Below are 26,413 nucleotides of genomic sequence, written 5' to 3'. Positions count from 1 at the left end.
TACCAACTTAACTCTCATAGTTCTAACAAAGTATCAGCATCCCCACGTAAGGGAGAAATGAAAATCCTGTCTATAACAAAAAAGTAACTTTCTTAAATGAAGGGCTTAGGACAGAATGTCTATAAAGAGCATTAGTAAGTAGTCTTCTTTTTCCTAAGATCATAATAATGTTCCCTAATCCTGTTCTTCAGCTTTATGGTCATTTTCCTTACATAAAATGAATTGCAGGATCCATAGCTTGCTAAATTCACCACATAGGCAATGTTACAGTTGCACTTCCCTGGGCATCCAATGTCCTTTCATAGACGTTCAACATTATAAAAGTCCCTTCATGTAAGTATCTACATGTACAGCAGAACCCACATTTCTGCATTCTACCGTGGGTAAATTGTATCTTGTTAGAAACTGATTCAAGTAAAGACTTAACATTCCTACCCTTGGAAAGAATTATCACAGAGCTGCTCCAAGATACTTTATCTCCTCAGTAAAAACTAAATTCCAAAATGATTTAACAATGTCAATATACAAATTAGTGTTAGTACTGAAGGGGATAATAAGTAAGGGGTTTGAACTGCCAAAACCAGCCTTTTATCCATGTTCTAAAGGGTAAACAACATTAGAATTACCCTGGTATGATGTACCTACCCCCATAATAGGTGCAAATCGGCCATGTCTGTGTTCAACTACTTCCTTCTTCAATTTACACAAAAATTGCTTAGGGTACCCCCTCTCTAAAAATAGACAGATGAGATGAGAAGATGCAACTCATCCTCAGAAATAAGGTGCGATAGTCTTGCCATTTATCCCTTAACCACCAGTTTTTTTTTTTGGTGGTAAGGATAACAGTTGTCAAAATGGAGGTAAGTGTTTGAAAACATTTCCTTCCTAAAAATGGTAGAAGTGAAGCAGCCAGTTGCTATGTTCTTACCTATTGTGATATCTAAGTAATTGATACTCTCTTTGCTGCTAAAACTCATAAACCTTAAAAAAGTGGTGGAATTCTACTACACATTCAACACTCCTTCCCATTCTTGTAAACTACCCTTCCATAAGATCAGAATATCATCCAGGAAGCAGTAGTAGCCATGAACTTTGGCTAAAAACTGGGGAGTGAAATCCACTTCTTTTCCCACCATTTGTTAAAAACCTCTGTTTGTTTGTTCTGATTTCCTGCCAAGGAGTGAATCATATAACTGATTTCTTTGAAATTAAAAGCATTCTCTAGAGTCTCCTTGCTCCTTTATCTGTTTAAAACATTCATTTAGTGGCTGTTTTTCTGCTGTGATAAACATTTCTGTAGTGTTTTCTACTTAGCTACTAGCTGTAATAGTGTTCATTACTGTAATTGCATTTTTAAAAACAAAAAAATACCAAGAGGCACCAAAAAAGAATATACGTTTTTAGCGTAAAACACTTTCATTGCGCTATTCGTCAGAACGACTTCTTCCAAAACACAAAAACTTTCCATATATGCGCATTTAAATAGTGTACTCAATTAAGAAAGAACCAATCAAGCTCTTTTGTTGAACAATCTCTTAAAACATCTCTTAAAGTGAACAAACTACACTCAAACAGTTCATCAAAATTACAACTGTATATAGTTGAAAAAATATATATATAAATATATGTGTGTATATATTTGAAAACATACCTAACCATTATAAAACTTTCATTTATATTAATTTTCCTATTTTTTAAAAAAGCACTTAATATTGACAGCATAGTTAAACCTGGGATGTATATAGGAGGCAAGCCTGAGTTGCCATTCTGCCTCCTTTTGTTCCACAGTACTCCTAAATTCACCGGGTCTATATAACAAACTCGAAGTTAGTGAACTTTGAATACGATATGGTTGACACCATATCATCGAAGTTCAGTAACACTGAATGAGTAATAAAAAAATAAAAAAGCGATAGAAATGAAAACTAATTGCTGTATGCAGGGGGCAAGCCACCCTGCACCCCCATGCCCCCGCTACTTAAATATACCAACTCCGAGATTGTGCTACAGTGCAGGAAATGGAAAATTTCTATTTCCGCACTGTAGTGCACTGAAGTACAATCTCAGAGTTGGTATATTTAAGTAGTGTGGGGTGTAGGGGGTGCAGGGGGGCACAGCCTCCCCTGCCTACACCTTTTAGTTTTTTTTTAGTTTTTTTTTTTATTTTTGTTTTTAGAACATTCCATGTTTTAACAGTTCGATCATTAAAGGTTGACCTTTAGTGATTCGAACTGTTAAATATTCGATGTTCTAATATAGATCCAAATCACCACCCCTAATATCCACATTCACTACTTCCATAACTGAAAACATTATTTTTTTCCAATTACCACATACATTAGAATGTTTATATAAAGCATTAAGATTTTTAATCCTAATTGCGTATAAGTGTTCCAAAATATGCTTTCTCAAACTTCTAGTGGACATGCCCACATAAAAAGCCAAACACCCACTACACAAGGCGACAAACATTTCCCTCAGTACTACAATCTACCCTACCAAGAACAGTAATATTGTAGTGAAGATGTTCCAAAAAATGTGAGGGCCTACTTGAATATATCTACAACCAACACATTTCACCATACCAACATCCATGTGTGAGATGCCCCTTCCACTGTTTTCCAACATATGTTTGATACTCTGACTTTTCTTATACACAAAAAGTGGAGTCTCCCCCAATGCTTTAACCATGTCTCCATTTCCCAAAATAACCTTTCAGTTTTCACTAATGATTTAAAGTATCACAAAATTGTCTACACTCATATCCAAACAAAACCTGGGTTTACTCTTTACCCCAGTAGTAACCACCATCCTCTTGGAAAAACCTTATTTTAAAATTGAGGGAAAATCTGCATCCCTTCTAGAAATTATCTCCCTAGCTGTGCTATTTAACACATCTCCAGGGTACCCCCTTTCCAAAAATAACCCTTTTATAAATTCCACTTTTTCCAAGAACAACTTGTCATCTACAATCATACATGATGTCCAAATAAACTGACCTCAGGGGACGTTCTTTTTTATAAATTTGGGGTGGCTACTCTTAAAATGTATGGAACTATTACTAAATGTACTTTTTCGATGGATACAGCTTGAAACAACATTGAGACATGCATTCCACCTAAGAGTTACATCTAAAAAAGAAACTGTCAGACCAAAATCACCAGCTGTGAAGTTTAAAAACTTATATTCTTTTCTGGTGCTTCATTGTGTTTTTTTTTTTTTTTTTGGTTCTGGTTCATAAACACCATAGCCATTTTGCTGCTGTTTTTGTTTATTGTAATTGCATTTTTACTGAATTATTAAACTGTAAACTGCTTGGTGGCTTTGCAGTTGCCCGCCCCTACTGTAAATTTGATCTGGGACACTCCTTTCAATCTGGTGTCATTAGCTCATTCTACCTAATACAAAGAGAACATTTGAGAAGGCTAACCCACATAGGTTCTTAACCAATTATCTTCTGTTCCTCCTTTATTCCTTTCCACTCTACTAATAAAAAAAAAAAAACTTTGCTAGAATCTACTTGTGTTCTGACAGAGTGTGCTTCTCAGCTGATAAGTATATTTTTTGGCACTTTTTAACTGTTCAGAGTTGAATAAAACAAAATAATTGAATTCAGTTCAGAATACATTTTGAATAAATTGTATTTATTTAAACTGTATTTGCTTTAATATTGCTACACACTCAAGTGTGCTAGCTTGCACTGCACTTGAATTGTTTTTAGTGCTATTTTAGCTGCTTTTCTGTAAAAAAAAAAATCCTAAGCTTGTTTCCTCCCTTTCTTGTAAGTAGTCTAGTCCAGATACAGATTTACTGTATCCAGGACTGTTTGTAAGCTTCTGAGCCCCCAAAGCCTTTCAGTGTTGGAGGAAACTTTCTAGCTTATCAGTGGGAGTGGTAAGCACTAGGTATTCTATCTACCAGAAGAGGAGCGGTATTCAGGCCCAGAAATTGTAGTTTATTGGTAGTTTGGGCAGTTTTTCCATCTCTTTCAACTTTCTGGTTTAAAAGCCTGCATTTGCGCTTGTTTCCCACCTTTCCTGTAACTAGTCTAGTCCAGATACAGATTTGCTGTATCCAGGACTGTTTGTAAGCTCCTGAGTCCCCCAAGCCTTTCTGTGTTGGAGGGAAGCCTTCTAGCTTATCAGTGGGAGTGGTAAGCAGTAGGTGGCCTAACTACCACAAGAGGAGTGGTTTCTGGCCCAGAAATTGTAGTTTATTGGCCATTTGGGCAGTTTATTTCCATCTCTTTCAACTTTCTGGATTAAAAGCCCACATTTGCACTTCTTTCCCACTTTTCCTGTAACTAGTCTAGTCCAGGTACAGATTTGCTGTATCCAGGACTGTTTGTAAGCTTCTGAGTGGTGCCAAAGTCTGCTCTTCAATTTTTTTTCCATTAGATCTGCCAGTTCTCTCCTTTCCTACACTTTTACTAGCTTATAAGTCTAGCACGTAACCAGATTTCTTGTAGCAATTATTTAGCACACAAAGTGCTACCAGCACTAAACGTTCTACAAGGAAACAGCTCCAGTACTTATTATTAATGTCCACCCCTCCAGGCATATCTAAAGGTCAGTTCCCTGTGCTTTCTCCTATTAACCTGGTGAACCTGGGCATCCTGAGGCAATGTAGCAACTGCCTCATACACTGACAACCCTCTCCTCTTACCTGCCAACACTCAGACTTTCAAGAGATGCGTTTATATATCTAAATTGTAAGCCACACACTCTCCAGCCAAGACTGGAATAGATGGTCAAGAAGAGAAGGTCAGTACTTGCACCACACCACATGGAACACATAGCCCTCCAGAGCACAGACCAGCACTGCCTTCACAAAAAACACAAACCACACACCCACCTTCGCGGAGGCTCTCAATAAAAATCTACCTAAACAGCAGAGACCTCCAAGGCAGAAACACACTCGACCACCACAACACAACACTAATCATGAGACACATAACTCTCATAAACAATGTGCCACTCAACCAAAGCCCCTAAAGCAACACAGCATGCCCAATACATTAGTTGTAGGTGACTCAATAGTGAGGCACACTGATATCCCACTCACTAGGCTGAATACGGAGAAAGTAACAGTCAGCTGCCTGTCAGGTGCCAGGATCTGCCACATAACGCACACACTCAGGTCCCTCAACAACAGGTACAAGTATGACTCTGTCATTGTACATGTGGGTGTGAATGACCTGAGACATACCTCCCTGGACCACATGAAAAGAGACATGGAGGAGCTCTTAGATTATGACACTAGCCCTGAGCAGCATCCTACCATCACCCAGAATGATACCACAGTACAAGCAGAAAATGATTGATTTCAACAATTGGCTAAGTTTTTGGTGTCATTCTAAGGGGATCCAATATCTGTCTGCCTGGGATGATATGACTGACAGACCTCAATGCTTTGCCAGAGATGGCCTACATCTGTCACCCCTGGGCTTGCAGTGCGTTTTTTAGGCAGTGTTCCAAAGACCAAATTACCACTGTAACAGTTATAAACAAATGCAATCTGAGGGTCATGCTGCTCAGTGCTAGAAGCCTAAATCTCAAAATGCACTTGCTTGAAGCACTCCTTAAAATGGAGAACAGTGACATTTGTGCTGTAATAGAGACCTGGTTTAAAGCAGCAGAAAGCACCCCTGCACTAACAGGCTGTAAATGAAAAAAAAAATCACCAGTGCAAACTGAATATCCAGACAGAATAAATCTTCATAAAAAAACAGCTGGATAACCACGGCTAGAGTTACTCCACTTTAATAAAAACAATTTTTCAAAAATGTAGGACAAGCGCTTTCGCATAAAACCAATGCTTCCTCAGATCCTCATACCTAACTAAAACAATACATACTATATATAATACAAATCAACCAATCACAGTAATAAAAACGGGGCCAAAATGACATCACCATTGATAGGAGAGTGCTGCATCCCACATTATATGTGTTTATGAATCTTTAACTTCCACCCTTTAAGGGCGGGTTTAATACTAACATAGTTGGTGAGCCCAGGAAATCTATGTGCTTGCATCCTTAGGATCCATTTTAACTCATTCTGTTCCAAATAATTATTCACATCACCTCCTCTCAAAGTCCTATGTACACATTGTAATACCCTAAATGAAAATTGGTGTTTGGAAAACTCTAGCTGATGTTTGGCTAGCGCATTTTTGATATCACCCTTCCTTATATCTGAGAGGTGTTCAAGGACCCTATCCCTTAATTTTTAGATAGTTTTCCCCACATAGAAACATGGGCAAGAGTCACATGTAGCCAAGTATACCAAATATGTAGTGGTACAGTCAGTATGGAACAATGCCTGCAAGGGTATGTCCCTAGCAATTTTTTGGTATAAATTGTTAGTTTTTTTATATTTATTGAAATTAAGGCATGAGTTTTTATTGATGCACGAATATGTAATTGGTCAAAGTTAGTCATGTGATTCTATGAATAAGGTTTTTAAACTGACTCATGGAGTAAGTCCACTGTTCTGATGAAATTCTATTATTGTTAGTGAAAGCGATCAACAGTTATAATATTTTTATTCGTTCATTTGTGGACATCTTATTTAATTGTACCACAGCAAGGTTTTCGTGATTTGATTCCAAGTGAACACTCCTCCTTTGGATCAAGCTCATTATAATCAGAAATAGACATGGTAAGATGCTATGCCTTCTCAGTCAAATTCACCATCTCAAAAATCTCACCATTTGCTGCAGTACATATCCAGGGAGCTATATTCTTTGTCTGTATCTCCCAGACAAAAAGGCATTTCCCCCACATTCTGGACTAATATCTCAAACAAGTATGCGCAACCAACAGTGGTAAAATCTTTTTGATTGTTAAGCAGTATATTCTTTGCTGTCTTCTTTTGGCTGCCTACATTCAATAAAATCCACCTACAGGATCCAGTGATGCCCTGAGTATCTTCTCTTAACAAATCTCACCATGCTAGGACACTCATTTATCACAATACCTTCTTTAACTTCCCAGTTAATACTTACACAAAGATTTTCACATCAGCATTACAGAAGGATATAGGTTTTAAATTTGTTGGATCCTCAGTGTCGCACTTACCCTTTGCAAAGAGAATCCTTGTGGCTTTGATCATGGAGCCCAGCAAAGCCCCACCCTCTTCTAAAATTCTGCTGGAGAAACATTCTGTCCTCCAGCCTTATCACCATTCATAAACCTGTACCCCATGAACCTTCCCTATCTAGCGCTCTTCTCATGTGTTGCTTAGACAAAGTTTCCTAATTTTTAGTTCCACTTCCTCATAACGTTGTCTGTAAAACCCTGCTGTTACCTAGCTGTTATGTTTCCCCTTAGTTATACTTAGCCTTTTTTCTTTTCATTTCCTTAATCCATGATTCTTGTCTTGGATTGTTAGTGCTCCACAACAATAATTTCTCTCTCCGCTTCCTCTGTAAACCAGCACTTTCCCCTCCCTTTCCATTTCTGTTTCCCCCTCCTGTTTGATACCCGGCATCAGAAAAGTTCTAGCTTTAAAAACTGGTCATTTACTTGATGAACTGGGTGGTGAATTATGAAGACAAAAGGGATGACAGATGCTTGCTAACAAAGAATTTTGGGCAGGTAACATGTATGAAGACAGTTGGAAAGCCGCGGTGGTACAGCGGTAGCGGTGTTGCCTCACAGCAAGAGGTTCTCCTGTTCGATTCTCGGCTGGAGTGCCTTCTATGTGGAGTCTGCATGTCCTCCCCGCAGTCGAGTGGTCTCCGAAAGACATGCGTGAATGGGCATGCCTTCGCTGAAGGTTGGGCGTCGGGCTGGCAACTCGGCACCATAAAAATCGACTGCCAATCATTAGTGGACCGGATTTCCACTGTGGCGACCCCTAACCAGGAAAAGCTGAAAAGACAAACAACATGTATGAGGACAGTTGCATGAAACATAGCAGGATTAAGTGCAAAATGGGATGATCTTAGGTGGATGAATTTTTTTAAGAACTTATAGTGTTGTAATATTACAGAAAATATGGCTAACAGCTCAATTAAAAATTGCAATATTATGAGGAAATTATTATTCTAGCTACTAAGAAATGGATTTATGAAAAAAACAAATGGGTGTCTAGCTATATTGATAAGTACAGGCTTGCAGTTTGAACCTTTGAATTTTGTTGGATCTAGTGTTCTTTCAGTAGATTGTTGTAGCACATATGAATGCTGATGCTTTTATAATGATATTAAAAAGACTGAAACAAGGACTATTTATTAATGTTTGTTTACTACTACTGTAGGGCAGTTATCAAACTGAGCAGTTTTAGGCCCAGCCTGAACTACAGCCAATGGCTAGTACCTGAGTTAGTTATATGCAGGTGCAAATTAAACATAAAATGGAGATACTGGTATATGAATAAAACTGTAAGTTTGTAAACAGTATTTTTTTGTCAGAGTACAGAATTATCAGTGGATGGAAAATTAGAAGAAAACTATATAGTTCGGAAAGTGCGGAGATGAGAAAGATATGTACACATTTACAGGATGCATAGGTGAGGTACAGAGATAGAATTGCAAGATAAAAGATGAAGGTGTGTGTAAATGCATATAGATTATGTGGCCTGGAATGTGGCTATCAGTGATGTTGCCTGGAATATGGCATTGGTTTTGCTTAGTAAGGCAGGTTTGAACCAGAGTCTGAATTTAGCACACGTTGAGAGTTCCTTCGGGTTGGCTGATAGAGTTTAATAGAGTCCTGGGGCTAAAACAGGGAAACTGATTGTTCAATAAACAAATTAAACATCACTGCACCAATCTTAAATTTGAACTGAGCTGGTTTCACCTGCTCATCTTCTTCAGCCTTCAGTCTCACCTTTGATTTCATTATCTGATCTCACCTCTTTTTCACCCTTCCTTCCCGTCTTACTATTATAATTACGCCTACAATGTTTAATTCCTTTTTTTGCTTTGTTGTATAACCCTAGATGAACCATAATCCTTCCCTACCATGCAGCTTTTATGTCAGCATACCATATTTACTTACTTGTACTCTTTATCCATTGATTGTATGGCAACTCGTGCTTAACCAAGCCTTCACAAACAGCACCCTCTCCTTACCCCTCCACTTCCATGGACCCCAACATTATGTACCCTCTCTCCTCCTCCTCCTCTCAATCCCACCCCATCCAGACAATGGCATGCTCTCCTTCCACTACAGATACATACATGACCCATCTGGCTGTAACCCAGTCTGCAAAGATTCTGATCAGTCTAATTCTACTCAGTGAAAAACAACGAAGAAACAGTTCCACCAAAGGATTTATTGCACACTGAAATATAATCTCTGACGTCTCGGCCAAAGCCTTCAAGGAGAATAAAATACTCACATAGCAAAACACTATATATACACCCATTCAATAAAATAATTAAACAATTAATCAATTAGACAACATTCTAATAAGATAAAGTTTTCCAATTGAGCTCTTCATTTAGCCCAAAGGGAAACATAGTCTTAAATTTTAAAATGTACACAGTTTCTTTCTTCAGTAAAACAGTTTTGATACTCATATTATTAAACATAGATACACAAATTTGTTCTAATACTGTCCCCTTCAAGCCATCACTACAACTATTATGAAATTCTAAAAAATGCATGGCCACAGGACTATTCTTCTTACAATTATTGATATCTCTAACATGTTCTAGAAGTCTAATTTTAAATGCCCTTTTGGTTTCCCCAATATAAAATTTATCACAAGGACATTGTAGAGCATATATAACGCCCACAGTGTTACAATTAAAAAAACCAAGACTATCAAATCTAATATTATTAATAAACTCAAAATTAGTTACAATATGTTTGCAAGCCTTGCACTTGCCACAAGGAAAAGTGCCTACTCGAACAGGTTGAGCATACATTTTAGTGGGAGGCATGATAAATTTAGCTTTAACTAAAACGTTTTTTATATTCTTACCTTTATGGTAAGAAAACTTAATATTTGCATTCAACCATTGTTGTACATTCCTAAGAGAGCATAAATAAAGCCAAAATTGACCAACAATATCCAGAAAACATTTAGTAAAACAGCCAAATGTGGTCACAAAATAAATATCATCCTTATTCACACTATCATTATATAATTGTATCACATTGCCCACCATATTGGTATTATTCCCATGGGAAATAGATTTTTTAACCATGGGTTTAACTCCTGTCATCAATCTAGTGAAACTACTTTCCAAAATATCCTTGCTATAACCCCGGGTTGTGAATGATTCAACCAAAAATCCCATTTCTTTATGGAAAATATCAGAATTATTGCAAAGTCTCTGAATCCGTAACATTTCCCCATAAGGTAAAGCATTAATTATATGTGACGGATGCCCACTAGTACCATGTAAGTACTGGCATGTCCCTTCAAATTTCTTATGAGGTGAAGTCACAATATTTTGACCATCGGAGATATCCAACACCACATCCAAAAATGGAATGATATGACCAATATTCAGTCCATCAAATTTTATGAGGTATTTATTAACATTAATCTCATTAAAAAATTCAATAATTTGGTCCCTATTACCATCGACCAAGAATATTAAGTCATCCACGTACCTAAAATATTGGATAACATGTTCATGAAAAAATTTTGCTTATAAATGATCTCCAATTCAAACATACCCATAAATAAATTAGCATACATGGGGGCAAATGAGGCCCCCATGGCTGTACCTTGCAACTGATGATATAAAACATTATTAAACTCAAAATAATTATGAGTTAAACAAAAATGTACCAATTCAATAACATATTCTGTTGCAGGAGAATTTCCCAAGAAAAATCTAATAGCTTCCAATCCAAATTGATGTAAAATACTTGTGTAAAGACTTTTTACATCTATACTAACCCATAACATATTGTGATTTAGTTTAACACATTTTACTTTATCCAAAAAATCAAAAACATCAGTTATATATGAAGGTAATTTTGTAAGATAAGGAGACAAAAAATGGTGCAAAAAGACACCCAAGTTGTATAGAAAATACTGTGAACCAGATACTATTGGTCGCCCTGGAGGTCTATATAAATTCTTGTGGATTTTAGGTAGACAATAAAACAAGGCCATCTTGCAACCATCAACATTAAACTTTTTCTTAACATCTGATTGGCAAAAATAACCCAATCTCATTCCCTTATTTATTAACTCTATATAATCATCAATAGCTGTATAATAAACTTCAGAATCAACAGTCTTGTATGTATTAATATCACACAAATGCTCCATACACATATTAAGATATTCAGAAAAATGCATGACTACTAGTTTGTTGCCCTTATCTGATGGCTTGAATACAATATCATCCATCTTGCTTAAAGTTAATAAAGCCTTCCACTCCTGAACAGACATATTGTAGTCTATATTAGATCTATTACTCATGAACTTTTTGTAAGACAATTCAGTAAAATAATTAACCAAACTAACAAACTGACATACCTCCCCATTCAAAACATCAGGCATGAAAGTGCTTTGAGAAGGAACCTTCGAAGTATCAAAACTATAATATGCATTATTTTCAATATCTGAGACACAAGAAAAAAAACTATCTAATGAGCTATTTATACTGTCCCCATCTGTTTCCAAAACAAAACCTCTGCCTTTACTAAAAAAATATTTCAAATGTAGCTTCCTAGCAAAGGAAAAAACATCACTTTGAATATCATGAAGGCGAGTTACCACTGTAGGGACAAATTTAAGTCCCTTGTTTAAAACATGCATTTCTGTTTCACTAAAAATGTACTATGAAAGATTTACAACATATTCAGTGGCATTTGAAAAAACATTGGTATCACAAACATTATAAGATTCAACGTCTTCCCCGTTTGAATCCCCCCTGTCCAAAACGTTGCCCACCTGGGTTAGCCGACTGTTCCCATGTCCGTTTTTGTCCCTGTGCTGGAGGAATGGAGGACGAGGAGTTCCCCCGAAAAGTTTGCCGAAATCTTTCCCTCTGTTCAGCTTGTGGGAGACCTGGGAAGTCGCCCTTGTTCCATTCGTCTTCATAGGAAGTGTAACCTCCTTCTGAGGCAGAAGAGTTGAATGGTGGATTGGCGGCATCGTCTGGATGAAACCTAACTTGTTTGCGACGTTTAGAGCGCTCTGTCCTGGATAAGAAAGCTTTGCTAGACTCGTAATCACGTATATCACGCTGAAGTTTTCCTTTCTTCCTATTGACCAAAGTAACCTCATAGTCTTTTAATTTGGAGTTGGTTTGTTTGAGAAAATCATCAAAAGCGGACAACGGAACAGCATTAGTTATATCAGAACAAAGTTTTTTGATGTTAGCACATAATTCTTTATGCTTCAGTTGGTCTCGTTCTATAAGTATGTGCAGCCATTCAGTCACACATTGGTGGGCAGCATTAACCCACCTTTTATGAAACAAAACTTCCGTGTCCTGATTTAAATCAAACGGACTGGAAGGATCTTTAAACACTCTAAGTCCCCTGGGAGTAGTATCAGTCTCAACATATTTTTGTAGACCACATATATTGTAATGGACTGAAGTCTCCTTCCACATTAATTTTTCAAGTTCATCAAACAATAATTTATGTTCTGTATTTAACGCCAACGATATCTTCCTGCCCACACCAGAAAAAGGATTAGTAGGTCTAGAGCGTCTCTCTTCATCCCATTTTTCCCAAACACTATTCACTTCATTGGGAACTCTTTGTGGAAATTGTCTCTCACCTCTATCAGCTGGATTAGAGGCAGTAGTATTAGAATTAACAAGAAAATTGTCCAGGGACATTTGACTCCCTTCCATATTTTCTCTGAAAATCCGAGGTAGATGGAACTGTGGATCGGTAGGCATCAAACTGGAACAACAGGAACCAAACAGCAAACAGCAAAAAACAACGAAGAAACAGTTCCACCAAAGGATTTATTGCACACTGAAATATAATACAACTTCGTTGTTTTTTGCTGTTTGCTGTTTGGTTCCTGTTGTTCCAGTTTAATTCTACTCAGTGACCTGTATTCTTCCTTAGAATTTTTTTTTAAATTGGCCATCTTTCTTCTCCATAAATCCACTATTCGTTCACTATCTGACTATCAGAACCCATGTATAACTGTTGACAATACAACTGTTTGTCTGTGAGTGAAGTGCCATATTACAGTCTTTGGTAAGGATCTGTTTTCCCTTCCTTTTCATCATTTCTACTTCACTAAAGAATAACGGCATATTAATGGCAGAAGGACCGTATACTGAAAGGCATGGTAATGTGGCAAGACTGTTGCACTGGGGATTGTGCAAACATTATGGTGTTGAAGTGGCTGAAAAACACTGGAAACATGAGCCCCAAAGCATCACAGGAAATGATGAAGTTTACATCACATGGGATCATCCATTACCAGCAGTTCAAAAGATAAATGCGAGATAAACAGATATAGTGGTCCGTGAAAAGAAGACAAAAGTAGCATTGCTCATTGAAGTCACCACACCCAGTGACTACAGTGTCTTGCGTACAGAGAGACACAAACTCATAAAATGTCAGGATCTGCAGGCAGAAATGAGAGCAATGTGGAAGAAAGATACCCAGATAGTTCCAATAGTAGTAGGAGCAACGGATCTTGTAAAAAAAGAATCTACAGTTGTATATAGATATGTTACCAATACATGTAACCCCAAATGAATTGCAGAAGGAATCATTACTGGGCACAATGCGTGTGCTGCGAAGAGCACTTTTGGCTGACATCAAAGACTGAAACAATACTAATTTCATGAACTTTAATCATACTTTGACTTAGGAATGGGGTCCATTCCCATCATGGTATTAGAAACCCAAAAAACTTGGAGAAATTGAAAAAGAATAAACTTCAAAAGAGACATATTGCCAGACTTTTGTCTTTTCTAACAGGAATTTTTTCCAAATCATTCATCTCTACAATCATGCTGCCAGCTAACTCACAGAACACTGGAAGGTAGGAACAAAGTGATATGGATATATTATATATAACGCTGTGTTTTCAGTCATACAGTATTGCTATTCTTGGAGTCATACTAATGAGTCTTGAAATATCAAATGGTTTTCTTGTCTTTACAGTGCACTTTGTCCATTAATTTCTAGCTTCCTATTCATTAGGCATTTATGTCAGATATGGGCTAACTGATCTTTTGGGCATAACATACTTGGCCATCTAGACCCTTCAGTCTTTCTAAGAGGGTGACCAAGCACTGTCTAGTAAACATCACACTGTCTTTCCCCTCCGCTCCCTTGTTCAGACCATTTATGTAGACATTATCTCATTTAGATGGATGTTCTTGGTCATAATACTTTGCTTCAGATTGACCACTCCCATCTTTAATGGCTGAATCTACATACATGGACCCATAACTCCCTACTATCTCTCAGGTCAGCCTGTCCATTTTATCCATTACTATGCCAGTATTTGTCTCCATAACTCCTTCAGCCTTTTTTAAATGCAGTATTTCTCCTTTTCTTTCATATGGAATGCAGGAGATAATGGCACATATAAATGCTAATGATTTCTCTGCAAAAGGTGAAAGTATCATGTACAGAGAAAAACACCTAGGAGGCCATAGCAATCATATTTGAGAGTGCCTCCCCAAAGTGCAGTTTCTTGCATGATAGTAGTAACACTCCCCTCAAAGCTGTTTCATAAAGTCAAGCAGATTGCAGTGGTTGATCTAGGGCTAGGAATAAGCATCCTTATTGGTCCCTTTCAATCTTTTTAGAGTTTTTTTTTTCCAGGTTTTTAGTTTCTGGTATTTAGGCCTGCATTTGAGCAGGTTTCAGCTTGTTTGTACCAAGCTGAAATGAGGTGGGCTACCAACCACAACTCTGAGCTGACATACCAGATGACTAGAGGCTTCTGAGCTTCCAAAAACAAATAAGTTGCCTGTTTTTTTTTTTTTTTTTTTTCTTATTTGTACTATTTACTGCACTTTTTTAGTGCCTGCCACCTACCTTTGTACTGTATTTATTTACTGTATACTAAACTATACTGTTGTACTGCTTTTGGCTGCTGGCAAAAGGCTCGTCCCTCCCCCATAGTGCCATTTTTTATGCAAGGTCTCGAAAACAACATTACCGACGTGAAATGAACTAATCACAACAAAATAAGGGTCCTATTGCTAAATGCTAGGAGATTAAAACAAAAACTACAATCCCTGGAATCACTTCTAGAAGATGTAGATATCTGTGCAGTCAAAGAAACCTGGTTCAAGGCCTAGGAGAGTACTCCGGCTTTGCAAGGTTACAGTGCCTTCCACACCTTTAGACTGCAAAATGAACATAAGAAAACCAAAGGAGGCAGTGTTTCAATCTATATTAGAAATAAATTCATCTCCTGTCTAGTTAGACTGGACAACTCCATGGAGTTACTGCACATCTGGGTTACAGTGAGCAAGATTGCCATTCAAGTCATACCCAGTTATAGATTCCCCTTCAGGGGTCACGATACCCAAGAAGCCTAGTTGACCAAACTGACGACAGTTTAAATTTTACCAAACACACTGTTTATGGGGAATTTCACCCACATCAACTGGGAAACCTACGCTAGCCCTAACTTGCTAACGCAAAAGTTCCTTGACTTTGTTAATTCAAATGCCCTGGAACAAATTGTCCATACCTCGACAAGAGAAACAAACATTGTAGATGTGGTCCTCACCAACATGTCAAACAGGTGCACTACTACAAATGTCAGACCCTCATTAGTTAAAACTGACCACAAATCAGTCACCTTCAAGCTGGGACTAACACCAGAACTCACAAAGGGTGAAATCAGACTAAAAATCTTCACCAAGGCAAACTATGGCCTCTTAGGTGAAGGTATAAATGCATTCCAAGCCCCATGCTAAGCTGAAAGTGGTAACTATGCTGAAGCTTACACTAATGCTCAGTACAATCACTTGCATAAGTGTAAAAAAACTAGCTGTACGAGAAAGAATCAAAGCCAGAGTCGCAAGTACAAGCAAGCTGCCATGGTGGACATCCAGCATTGACAAACTTTACAATAAATGCAGAAAAATTGCTTTTCAAGAAGACAAAGGCAAGGCCACAACAATGGAAATGCACCCTCCTCAGCCTCAACAGGCAAATAGGATAACTTGTCATATCCTGCAAGGGCTCCTTTGAAAGAAACTTAGCAAGTACAGCCAAGGATAACCATAAGGCGTTTTACAGCTACATACATAACCTAAAGAGTAGGACCCAAGCATGTGCAGAACTAGTGACCAACGGTATCACACACACCGACCCCACAGAGATAAAAAACCTGCTAGCAGATAGGTTTGGCAACTGTTTCACTCCCTTATCCACTCCTAACTTGCAACAGACTTTCCCCCAAACTTCCCCCCACCCTACATATCTGAAGAGCAAATCCTCAAAGCCCTGTCCAAGGCAAAAACATAGCCTGTATGGACTAGACAACATCCCAGGCTGTCTTCTAAACAGGCCAAAATATGAATTAGCACCACCACTAAGTACCCTTTAAATCATAACCTAACCACAGGCTTTGCTCCTATGTAATGGAGAATAGCTACAGTTATTCCCCTCCACAAAGGTGGCCTAGCATCAGACCTGGGGAACTGCTGAACCATAAGCCTAACCAGTCTCATCTGCAGGGCCATGAAACATATTATGGACCTCATAACTAAAGACATAGGTGACCTCCAAACCCCGGATCCTACCCAATTTGGCTTTGTGAAGGGCAGATCCTGCCTGTTAAATCTGGTGGAGTTCTTTGAAAGTGTGACCAAGGCCATTGATGTGGACAAATCTGTTCACACAGCATACCTCAAATTGGAAAAGGCTTTCACCACAATCCCACATTCAGGCATACCTCAAATTGGAAAAGGCTTTCAACACAATCCCACATTCAGGCATTAATGACAAACATAGCAAACTGAATGTAAACCCCCTTGTTGTAAGGTGGGTTGCCAACTGACTCATAAACAGGACACACTATCAAAGTGGGTGACTCCACATAAAAGCAGACCTCTTACCAATGGGGAGCCACATGGGTCAGTGCTGGGGCCCCCTACTGTTTGGTATGTACTTCTCAGAAGTTCAGGTCAAAACTAAGGGGTTGTGGCTGACCATGTTTGCAGACGACTCAAACTAGGTGCAATCACTGAATCCCCAAATCATGTCACTATACACCAGGAGGGACTCACACAGACCAATGACTGGTCTATTTGTCATGGTCTCAAACTGAATGCAAGGAAGTGCCTTATCATTCCCTTCGGCGTAAACAATGTCCCTTCACACTATCAAATCAACAACAATACTAAGTACCCATGAAGTGGTAAGGGACCTGGGATCACAAGTTGACTGCAACCTTAACTTTGACCATCATGTTTATACTGTAGTAAGGAAAGCTTTCTATGTAGCACATTTGATTAGTAAAGGCATCACCTCAAGAGCAAAAAAAGTTATAACCCCCTTATACTCAGCACTTATCCAGCCTATATTTGAGTATAATGCCCCATTTGGCATGTACTGTACTAAGCATCTGTAGCAATTAAGGAGATCTCAGAGGTTTCTAACAGAAAATATCAAGGGGCTCCAGCATGTACCATACACAGACCGACTAAAGTCCCTGTCACTATACTCTGTACCATATATACTTCTTAGGGGAGACTTAAGCCTGGCCTACAGAACAATCCAAAACCCAAACCTAATGAACTTGCTGCATATCCATAAACCAAACGGGACTAGGGCTACCCATTCCAGGGACCTAAATATGGCCTGTGACTTAAATAGGTCATGTTGATAATCATAAAATTACTGTATTTTTATGTTCATTAGGAATCTCTAATAACCTTAAGAGTTAAGGTCAAGCAGTAATCGATGTTTATTAGGAAAGAGAGTACATTAATCACATGTGATTGCCAACCATCTCAGTATGGTTTCTTTGCTGAGTTGTGCTTCAGTGTGCAACATCACACATCCTGAGATTTCCACATTTCTATTACGTTATTATAATTGCTACCATTTGCAGAAAGAGTTGAGTCTAAAGCAGTTATTGTTGTACATTGTATGTGCAGAGCAAAAGAAAATTATACTAACTATGAAATTATCGGCCTTTCAGTCCTACTGTAATTGCATTGGTTTTAGAGGATTCTTATGTAGGTATTTTATTGTATCAGATTGGAAAATGTCTCTAAACTACACTTTAAGTTGTAGAAATAAGTCTGAAAATGTGATAATTGACACTGTGTTGTGCTTAAGCTTCATCCTCTAAGTAACAATTCGCTTATTTAATATTAATAGAAAAGCAACCAAGCCTTGTCTGCTCTTCATAAATATTGTGCATCTGGCTTGCAAATACCATGATGATAAGTCAAGTTTAAGACAGGACTTGGTCGCTTAAAGGCACAGTTGTTAACTGCTTATCTCAATAGTGAAGGGAAATGCAAAATAAAACAGAAAAATAAAATAAGGGACAAAGATCCATAATCGGGAACAATTCAGAATATTGTTCTTATACATTTGCAAAGTTAACGGATTGAACAGACCTAGATATACTATATGCACTGTGTAACCACGGTCCACTGCATCAGTTAATTTTTTAAATAAATTAATGAGGTTAAAGAGGCAGGGCCTTCCTTTGATAAAGCCAAATTTATGAGCTTCCAGGGTGGAGAGACTTTCAATGTCCACATTAATGAAGTCTAAGATAATGTGCTCCATACTTAACATATGAGGCTGGTGAGACTAATGGGTCTATAGTTACCAGGGTCAGTGGTTGAGCCACCCTTGTGTAAAGAAATTGCAATAGCAGTTTTCCAGACTTCAGGAATGCAACCAGTAGAGATGCTCAGATAAAAGGGTTGAAGTAAGGGTTCAGAAAACCCATTTTTGGCATGGATAATGAGGCTACCTGGTATATTGTCAGGACCCTCAGTTCTTAGGTTTTGAAAGGGCTTAGAGGACTTTCTTCCATAGTAATTAAGGGGGTAGTCTAAAATTTGTTAGCTAGGATATTAGTTATTTCCTTTGGGTCAAAGAGTGTAGTATTATTGTGGACTAGCGCTGAACATTGTTGAGTATCCGTTCTTAAATTCCTGACATAGTTAAAGAAAGATTTGCATTTGTTTTTACTTTTAATGTCTATTTTACATTCATACTGAGCTTTGAGCTTCCCAATTGTTCCCTTAAGCTCTTTGTTAGTTTGCTTAAGTGTGCTTTTAAGGTAGGCAGAATGAAACTTCTTATAAGCATTAAGCAGTTTCTTTCTCATAGGTTCATAGGTAGGTACTAGGCTATCAGCCCAAGGGCCTATGTAAGCCTAGCCAGCAAGGTTCCACGGCTTAGGCCACCCAAGAAAGCTATTTTTCTGTGCCACTGTCGAGCAGAGACACAGAAGTGATCCCAGGGGTGTATTTCCTATTTCCCATCCACTCAACAAGATTTTACTTGAAGAGTGCTAATGAATAACTTTGCTTGACATAGATGGGTAGCTTGTTCCAGAGTATGGAAAGTCTCTGGGACAGGAATCTATCCCTCCAGTGTGTCCTGTTTATTGTGGTGACAAGGTTTAGGTCCCTAGAGCATGTAGCTTGTAGGGATTGGGATTTCTTTAGGTGTAGCATGTCCAACAGCTCTGGGTTTGACATAGCTTTATATGTTAGGCAGAGATCACCTCAGAGTAGGCAATATGCTATGGAGTAAAGCTGGAGTTTTTTGAGGTGGGCAGTGTAGGGCATTTGTTTGAGGCCAGTAATCCTCTTTATGAGGTACTTCTGTGGTCTTTCCAGCTGCTGCAGATGTCTTGTGAGGTACATTCCAAAAGAGGCGTTATACTCTATAATGGGTCTAATGAGTGACACATAGAGGGGAACAATGACCTCATGTTATATAATTTATTCCACCACAGGGGTTTGTTTTCAGATTTCTCATTTTCTGTTGCAGAAAGGCACTGCCTTACCAATACAGCTGTGTAAGTGGGAGTAGAAGTCCGAGGCAGAGCCAGCAGCTTTAACAATAGGATTCTTCAGAGAAGGATTACAGCAGAATTTAAGTCATTAAGTAACAGAAGATGGTTTGCTTTTAAGAAATCACTAAACAGAGCTATTCACAGGGGAAGTACCATCAGTTGTAATGGAAAAGGTCACTAAATTATGATGCCATTTAACAAGACATGATGACACATATGGAGATGTGCAAGAAGTGCCCTTATTTATGATCCCTAGTTCCAGGATGTTGGGTACCCTAGAAGAATGGCTATTTATGAAGGAGCGTTAGCATGTATAATGTCAAGGAAGTGCTGGGTATGCCAACCATTGTAAGTCAGACTGTCTATCGATGTATGGTTGAAGTCTCCTAGTAGAAAGGTCTTGGTTTAATGGGAATTTCAGCTAATGCATTAAGATAGCTTTCATGATCAGAAGGGGACATAGAGGGTGATGTATAGCTAGCTATGAAGTGGTAATTAGTCTTGTTTAGGGTGATTTGGACTTACAGGAGTTCTCAAAAGTGATGTTCCAAGGAGTCTGCCATGAGGTGATGATATACTTGACAAATGCTGATACTCCCCCACAGTTGCCAAAGGGTCTGATGATGTGATAGGCAATATACACAGGAACAGGGGGAGTGCTTTCACTGCTGTGAAACCATGTTTCTGTAACTGTACATATACGAATGTGTTCAGGTTTCAGGAGAACATAAAGTTTCGGCATTTTGTTGGTAAAACTCCTGGTACTGAGTAGAGCCACATGAATGTGTCCCAAATTAGAATTTACTAGATTGGACCTTCCATCAGATGGACTCTTACTGAAAGATGGCATTATGGTGAGAGCAACGGCTTTAGCCAAAATGCAAAAGTCTTGGTAAGGGAGGTGAAGGCCATCCCTGGCAAAGCAGGAAGACATGTCAGCCATCTCATCCCAAGCTAACATATACTGGACCCCCCCCCCCAGAATGACACTAACTACATAGCCAGATATTAAAGCCAATTATCTTTGAATCTCGGCATTATTCTGGGTGATGGCAAAATATCACTCAAGATCAGTGTCTTTCTTGCTCTGACACATGCATAGCGAAGCAAATAATGTCCTTCTGTGTAGAGATTCTAAGGTCGTTCACCCCCACATGGACCACTATCAGGTCATAATCATGTTTTTCAGGATGGAGGGATCTAAGAACCCTCGTTACATCCTGGCTCCATAAAGACAGCTAACTGCCACCCTATTTTTTTCATCCTGGGTAGTGTGGTGCCCATATGCCTTAGAACAGAGTCACCTGTTACTAAAACATTACCATGGTTTGATGCAGTCTCAGTGGGCCATATGGACTTAGACTCTATACCCTTGTGACTCTTAGAGGTATGCATCTTTGGTGTGGGTGTGAAGCGTGAAGATGGGTGTGTTGCTGTATATACACTAATGTCTAAGTCTTTAGTCTGGGAGGCTTAGGCAGTGTTCTGTTAACAGTCGTCTGCATAAGTTGGTTTAATGGAAGTGCTTTAATGGGAGTGTTTTGTGCTGTATGTGTATGTGTATTGTGCTTACAGAATGCATTCTGAGATAAGAAGGTAGCCTCCAAGTTAAATAAAGACTCACACATCTCACATACTGAATCATTTTAAGGTAGCAATAAAGCGTTTTCAGTAAGAATAAGGCAGTTACTACATTGTCACAAAATACTTAATGCTATGCCTGGCCCACTGTTTGTACTAGTGGATGGCTTAACAGAAAATGAACATAAAGCATTTTACTTATACAGTTAATGTGAAGACCTGGTTAGAACATATCACACACTCACAAGATCAAGCGCTTTGTCACTGATTCACGTGATAACATTTCTACAAGCGCTTTGTCACCGATTCACGTGATAACATTTCTATGTACTTCAGCAAAAACAAGCATGGAAGAAAAGCAGCAGCAGAATTTTGCAACGGGCACAAACGTGTTGCAAGGCCAGACGATACAGCTCTTATAAGTCTTAGGCGCTGTGAGCAACCAATGTGGGGATGGATTTTTCTTATTGCTTTATTTGTTCTACACTATGAAACATCATGCTTAGAAACTTTGACAATCTCATTTCTGCTACCAACTGATGAGGGAGAGGGGTATCCATACTTTCCATAGGAAAGCCAATCCACCAGCATGAGGATAGGGTCTCCACTCACCTGCAGCCAGTGACTGGTGACTATTTCGTATAGCAGCTCATGTAACAGAGCTTTCAAGAACTTGGAAAACTGGGTAGTAAGAGGCCTCCTCTCCTGTCTGAAAGGGGAGGCAGAGGATTTTTATGATTTTGTAAAGATCAGGGTTCTGGGAGCACATAGGCTTACTTTGAGATGGGTTGCCAGCAAGATTTCCTAGTAGTGCTTGATGCCAATGCACAGTTGTATGACCCAGTTATGAGTAGATCAAAGTTTATCAATAGGTCTCAGCCTGAGAGTATATTTCTTGTTTGTGTGTGTGCTATACTTGTAAAAATGAGTACATTATGAAAAGGATATATTTTCACAGCTGGTGAACAAGTCCTGGTCTGTGAATAGATCCTAAATGGGTTCAGATCAGTTTTGGAGATCTATTCATACATGGTGAAACGGGTCTCATTTGAGAACATATTCCAGTTGTGAGCAAGTCAGACTGTCAGCAGGTCCTAGTTTGGAAAAAATCTCACTTTATGAGCAGTTATTATTTATGAACAGGTTCCAGGTTTTGGGCATGCCCTGATAAGTGAGCATATTCCAGCTGATAGACATTACGTTCCTGTTCATGAACAGGTCCCCATCCTTAAATATACCCCAGAGTTTAAACGTGTCACATTTGAAAAACAGGCCCTTGTGTAAACACATCCTGATGTATGAACAGGTCTAGTTGTGAACAGACCCTCGACTGTGAGTAGGAACCTATGAAAAGGTTCTCGTCAGTGAATGGCTTGTGCATAGTTGTGAAAATTTTCTTTTGGGAGCTCATTGTTTCTGAACATTTTATAGGAATGGTTAGCTCCTTGTCTGTGAGAAGACCCTAGTTTGTAAACAGGTACCACTTTGTTAAAAGTTCATAGTGTGTAAGAGTTCCAAGTTTTCTGATGGTTCCTGTCTGTGAATGACTCACAGTTCACAAACACACCCTAGTTTGTGAGCAGTTTTCTGAAAAATCAGTACCTTAGACTATGGTTTTATAACAGAGAAATAACTGTAAAACAATTGTATTAAAAGTATATATTTTTTCATTTTTTCTTTCCTAGGGACAGAAAAGAGTGAGCCCCGTGACTGGCTGTGAAGAGTTTTATTACCCGCCCTGGAGGCGGAGGCTGTGTCAGTGTCTCCTCAGTGTTCCCATCTGCATTACATGCCTTGCCTTTGTCTTCCTGGCAATGCTGGCCTGCTTTGAGCTTCAGGTCAGTACTTTTTCCATTCTCTGTTAGTTACTAGTATTTTACTGCTCACTTCTCAGTCAATACAAAAACACAAGTAAAAACTAAAAACGTGTTTTTTTGTGTGAGTCTGAGTGTGAGTGTGAGTGTGTGTGAGTGTGAGTGTGTGTGTGTGTGAGTGTGAGTGTGTGTGTGCATGTGTGTGTGTGTGTGTGTGTGTGTGTGTGTGTGTGTGTGTGTGTGTGTGTGTGTGTGTGTGTGTGTGTGTGTGTGTGTGTGTGTGTGTGTGTGTGTGTGTGTGTGTGTGTGTGTGTGTGTGTGTGTGTGTGTGTGTGTGTGTGTGTGTGTGTGTGTGTGTGTAATGAGTAGAAGTCAGACCTGAGAAAGGCATGTATAGTCCTTGAAAATTCAAAACTAGCATGAAGGGATAAAGCCCTAACTACAGCTTGGGCCTTGGACACCTATTGGATTTGTCAAGGAGTAGCAGAGAAAAGGGTTGAGCATAACCGGGTCACGTTTACTCTGGGGGAGGGACAGGGATGTGCATGCATGGGGTTGTTTGGGTACTTTCTACTTCGGCAAAGCTCCCAGGTGCACATTCCCTTAACCAAGTGTTTGGTACATCTAATCTCTGAGGTAAGCAGATGTCACAAAACATAAATTAAAAGTTTTGCCAAACAATATTCCTATAGTCACTTGTAACTGAAACAGTCTTTGGCTAAAAGATCACCAAAAAAAATTGCCTGGCCCCAGCACAAACACACACACACACACACACACACACACACACACACACACACTTTTTTATTTATTTATTTATTTTTTAAGTAAATTAATTGGTAACCATACTGAGAAAAATATGCTAGCAGAAATGTATTTTCAACTCACAACATAAAAATTAAGGTGAAGTGCAACTTACGTGTGAAAATATAATAAGATTTATTGGGAGGTCTGTCCACCCATAACGCCACCCCTGCTAGAATTTCTAGCCTTCCTTTTCCATGTTGCAGTTCTGTTCCGAGGGTTACTTTGTTTCCAGACCTTAACCTATGCAGGCCTAATCCTGTGTGAGGTGAGATCTTCATGGCACCATCACTCTGATGAGAATAACCTTTTCTTCCTTAAGCCCACCCCCTGGCAAGTGCAGTGGCTTTGTGGTGGAGCAAGGGTATTGTAATGCTCGATCCTCTCCCAGTGCACTTATGCAGACATCAGTGCTTGCATTAATAAAGTCCTGCATCATTCAACTCCTCAAGCTTAACAATACCAGCAAACCAGAGACCTTTAAACTCTCCCTGAGAAAACACAGAAAAGGCCAAAGGCTGCTTGCCTTCTTCACCCACACCTCAACTAACATTTACCAGAAATGGAAGCTCATTCTTCAGAGCCACAGCTGGCAAGTCACTCCACAATCTGTCCCCCCTCCAAAAAAGGAGGGTCTTTCCTTCTTTTAAAAGCTATAGCAAACCACTTGCTACAACTTAAACCACACATGGAGCTTTGAAACAAGCACTTCAGTCCTAAAAGAAAAAGTAGTATCAGAAGTCATTACCATACCAGTAATAAATGTGAACAATGCACTACAGACCAGTTGGCATCTCCCAATCGTACCCTTCTAACACCTTCTGTCCAGGGTGGCTGCACCCTTCACCCCATACTAGCTATGGTTCTGTCATTCCTGAATGCAGTTTGATAACAATGACTGAATTCCCTGCCTCTGCACTACAATTCAGCAAATGCTACTGAATTAACAGCTGTCTGGGAGCAAAAAAGTTTTAAAATATTATGCTTTTATGTATATTGGATTATCTGCTGTACAGCCATATTTAAATGACATGTATTATACTCATACAAGTCAGTAGATGATACAGGTGTGTTCTGTCTGCTTCAGTCATTACAGCCAAGACTATGATATCAGATAACATTGGCCTGCCAGGGTCTTGAACTCACGCTACGCCTAATGAATAATGTGATTGTAGGGAAAAACTACTCTTCAGTCCGTAATAGTAAAGCCCATCTAATGAGTATAAAAGAAAAAAAATTAGTAAAGGTTGCTTAATTTCCTGAAAATGAAAAGCACCGAGTTACTAATGAAATAAATCTGAATTTTAAATACAAATGAATGCAGATTAGGGGATAAAAGGATGAAAACAAATGTAGCTCTTTCATGTCTACTTCCTGACCCCCCCTCTTTGTGAACAAATAGTGTATAATCCATAAGCCTTCACAAATATGCAAGCAATAGTGCCTGACAGGGTGTGTGTTAATGTGTAATTAATGGCCACCCAGGGATGTTATGAGGCCCAACACCGCAGGTGGAGAGCTTCTACACCCCTGGAAGGGCATTAATTACACATTAATACACACCCTGGAGGGTATTATTGCACTTAAACTTAATTGGTCTGTATGTAAAATTGTTGTGTTTTACTTGCTTATTTAAGTACTATATTATTTTTTTATATATCTTTAATGTAAAATAGTTCCACCGACTAATGTTTCAAACTTGCTGTAGTATATGTTAATGGTGTTGCAGGAAGAATTTTACATCAAACATATATAAAAAATAATAAGCAAGTGAAAAAACAATTTTACAAACAGCTCAGTCTCTCTCCCATGCACAAATACACAGTCTCTTCTGCTTTCACACACACATTCACTCACACAAGATCACTCTCTCTCTCAGACACACACACACACAGACACACACAGTCTACTCTACTTTCATACATGCATTCACTCACACAAGACTGCTCTCTCTCTCTCTCTCTCTCTCAATCTCTATCGCACAAAGTCTCCTCTGCTTTCATACACGCATTCACTTACACATCACCACTCTTGCTTTCTCTCTCACTGTCTGGATCTCGCTCGTTCACACACACACAGACACACACACACATACACACGCAGTCTCTCTGCTTTCATGCATGCATTCACATGCAGACAAACATAAACACACACTTTTCTGTTTCGCTCTTATCAATCATTCTCTTTCTCTTACTCACATACATGCATACACTAACACACATGCTTTATTTTAATTTTTTTATTTTACACTCGCTAAACAGGAAAAGTGCTGCTTAGTGAGCATAAAAT

At 38.8% G+C, this 26,413-nt stretch overlaps 1 protein-coding gene across 2 annotated transcripts in view; it reads left to right on the top strand.

The window, feature by feature from the left end:
• ANO8 (anoctamin 8) overlaps nucleotides 1–26,413 on the top strand; it is a 751,060-nt gene that overhangs the window by 543,191 nt on the left and 181,456 nt on the right. For both annotated transcript variants that reach the window (XM_044090660.1, XM_044090659.1), the window contains exon 9: nucleotides 23,192–23,344. In XM_044090660.1, the coding sequence (XP_043946595.1) occupies nucleotides 23,192–23,344 (153 nt within the window). The remainder of the gene's footprint in view (nucleotides 1–23,191; nucleotides 23,345–26,413) is intronic.

The sequence above is a fragment of the Protopterus annectens genome, chromosome 13.part0 (genome assembly GCF_019279795.1).
Source record: "Protopterus annectens isolate FY-2018-M chromosome 13.part0, PAN1.0, whole genome shotgun sequence".
Taxonomy (NCBI): Eukaryota; Metazoa; Chordata; order Ceratodontiformes; family Protopteridae; genus Protopterus; species Protopterus annectens.
The sequence above is the reverse complement of the archived record's forward strand: the minus strand, read 5'-3'. Positions and strand labels throughout refer to the sequence as shown.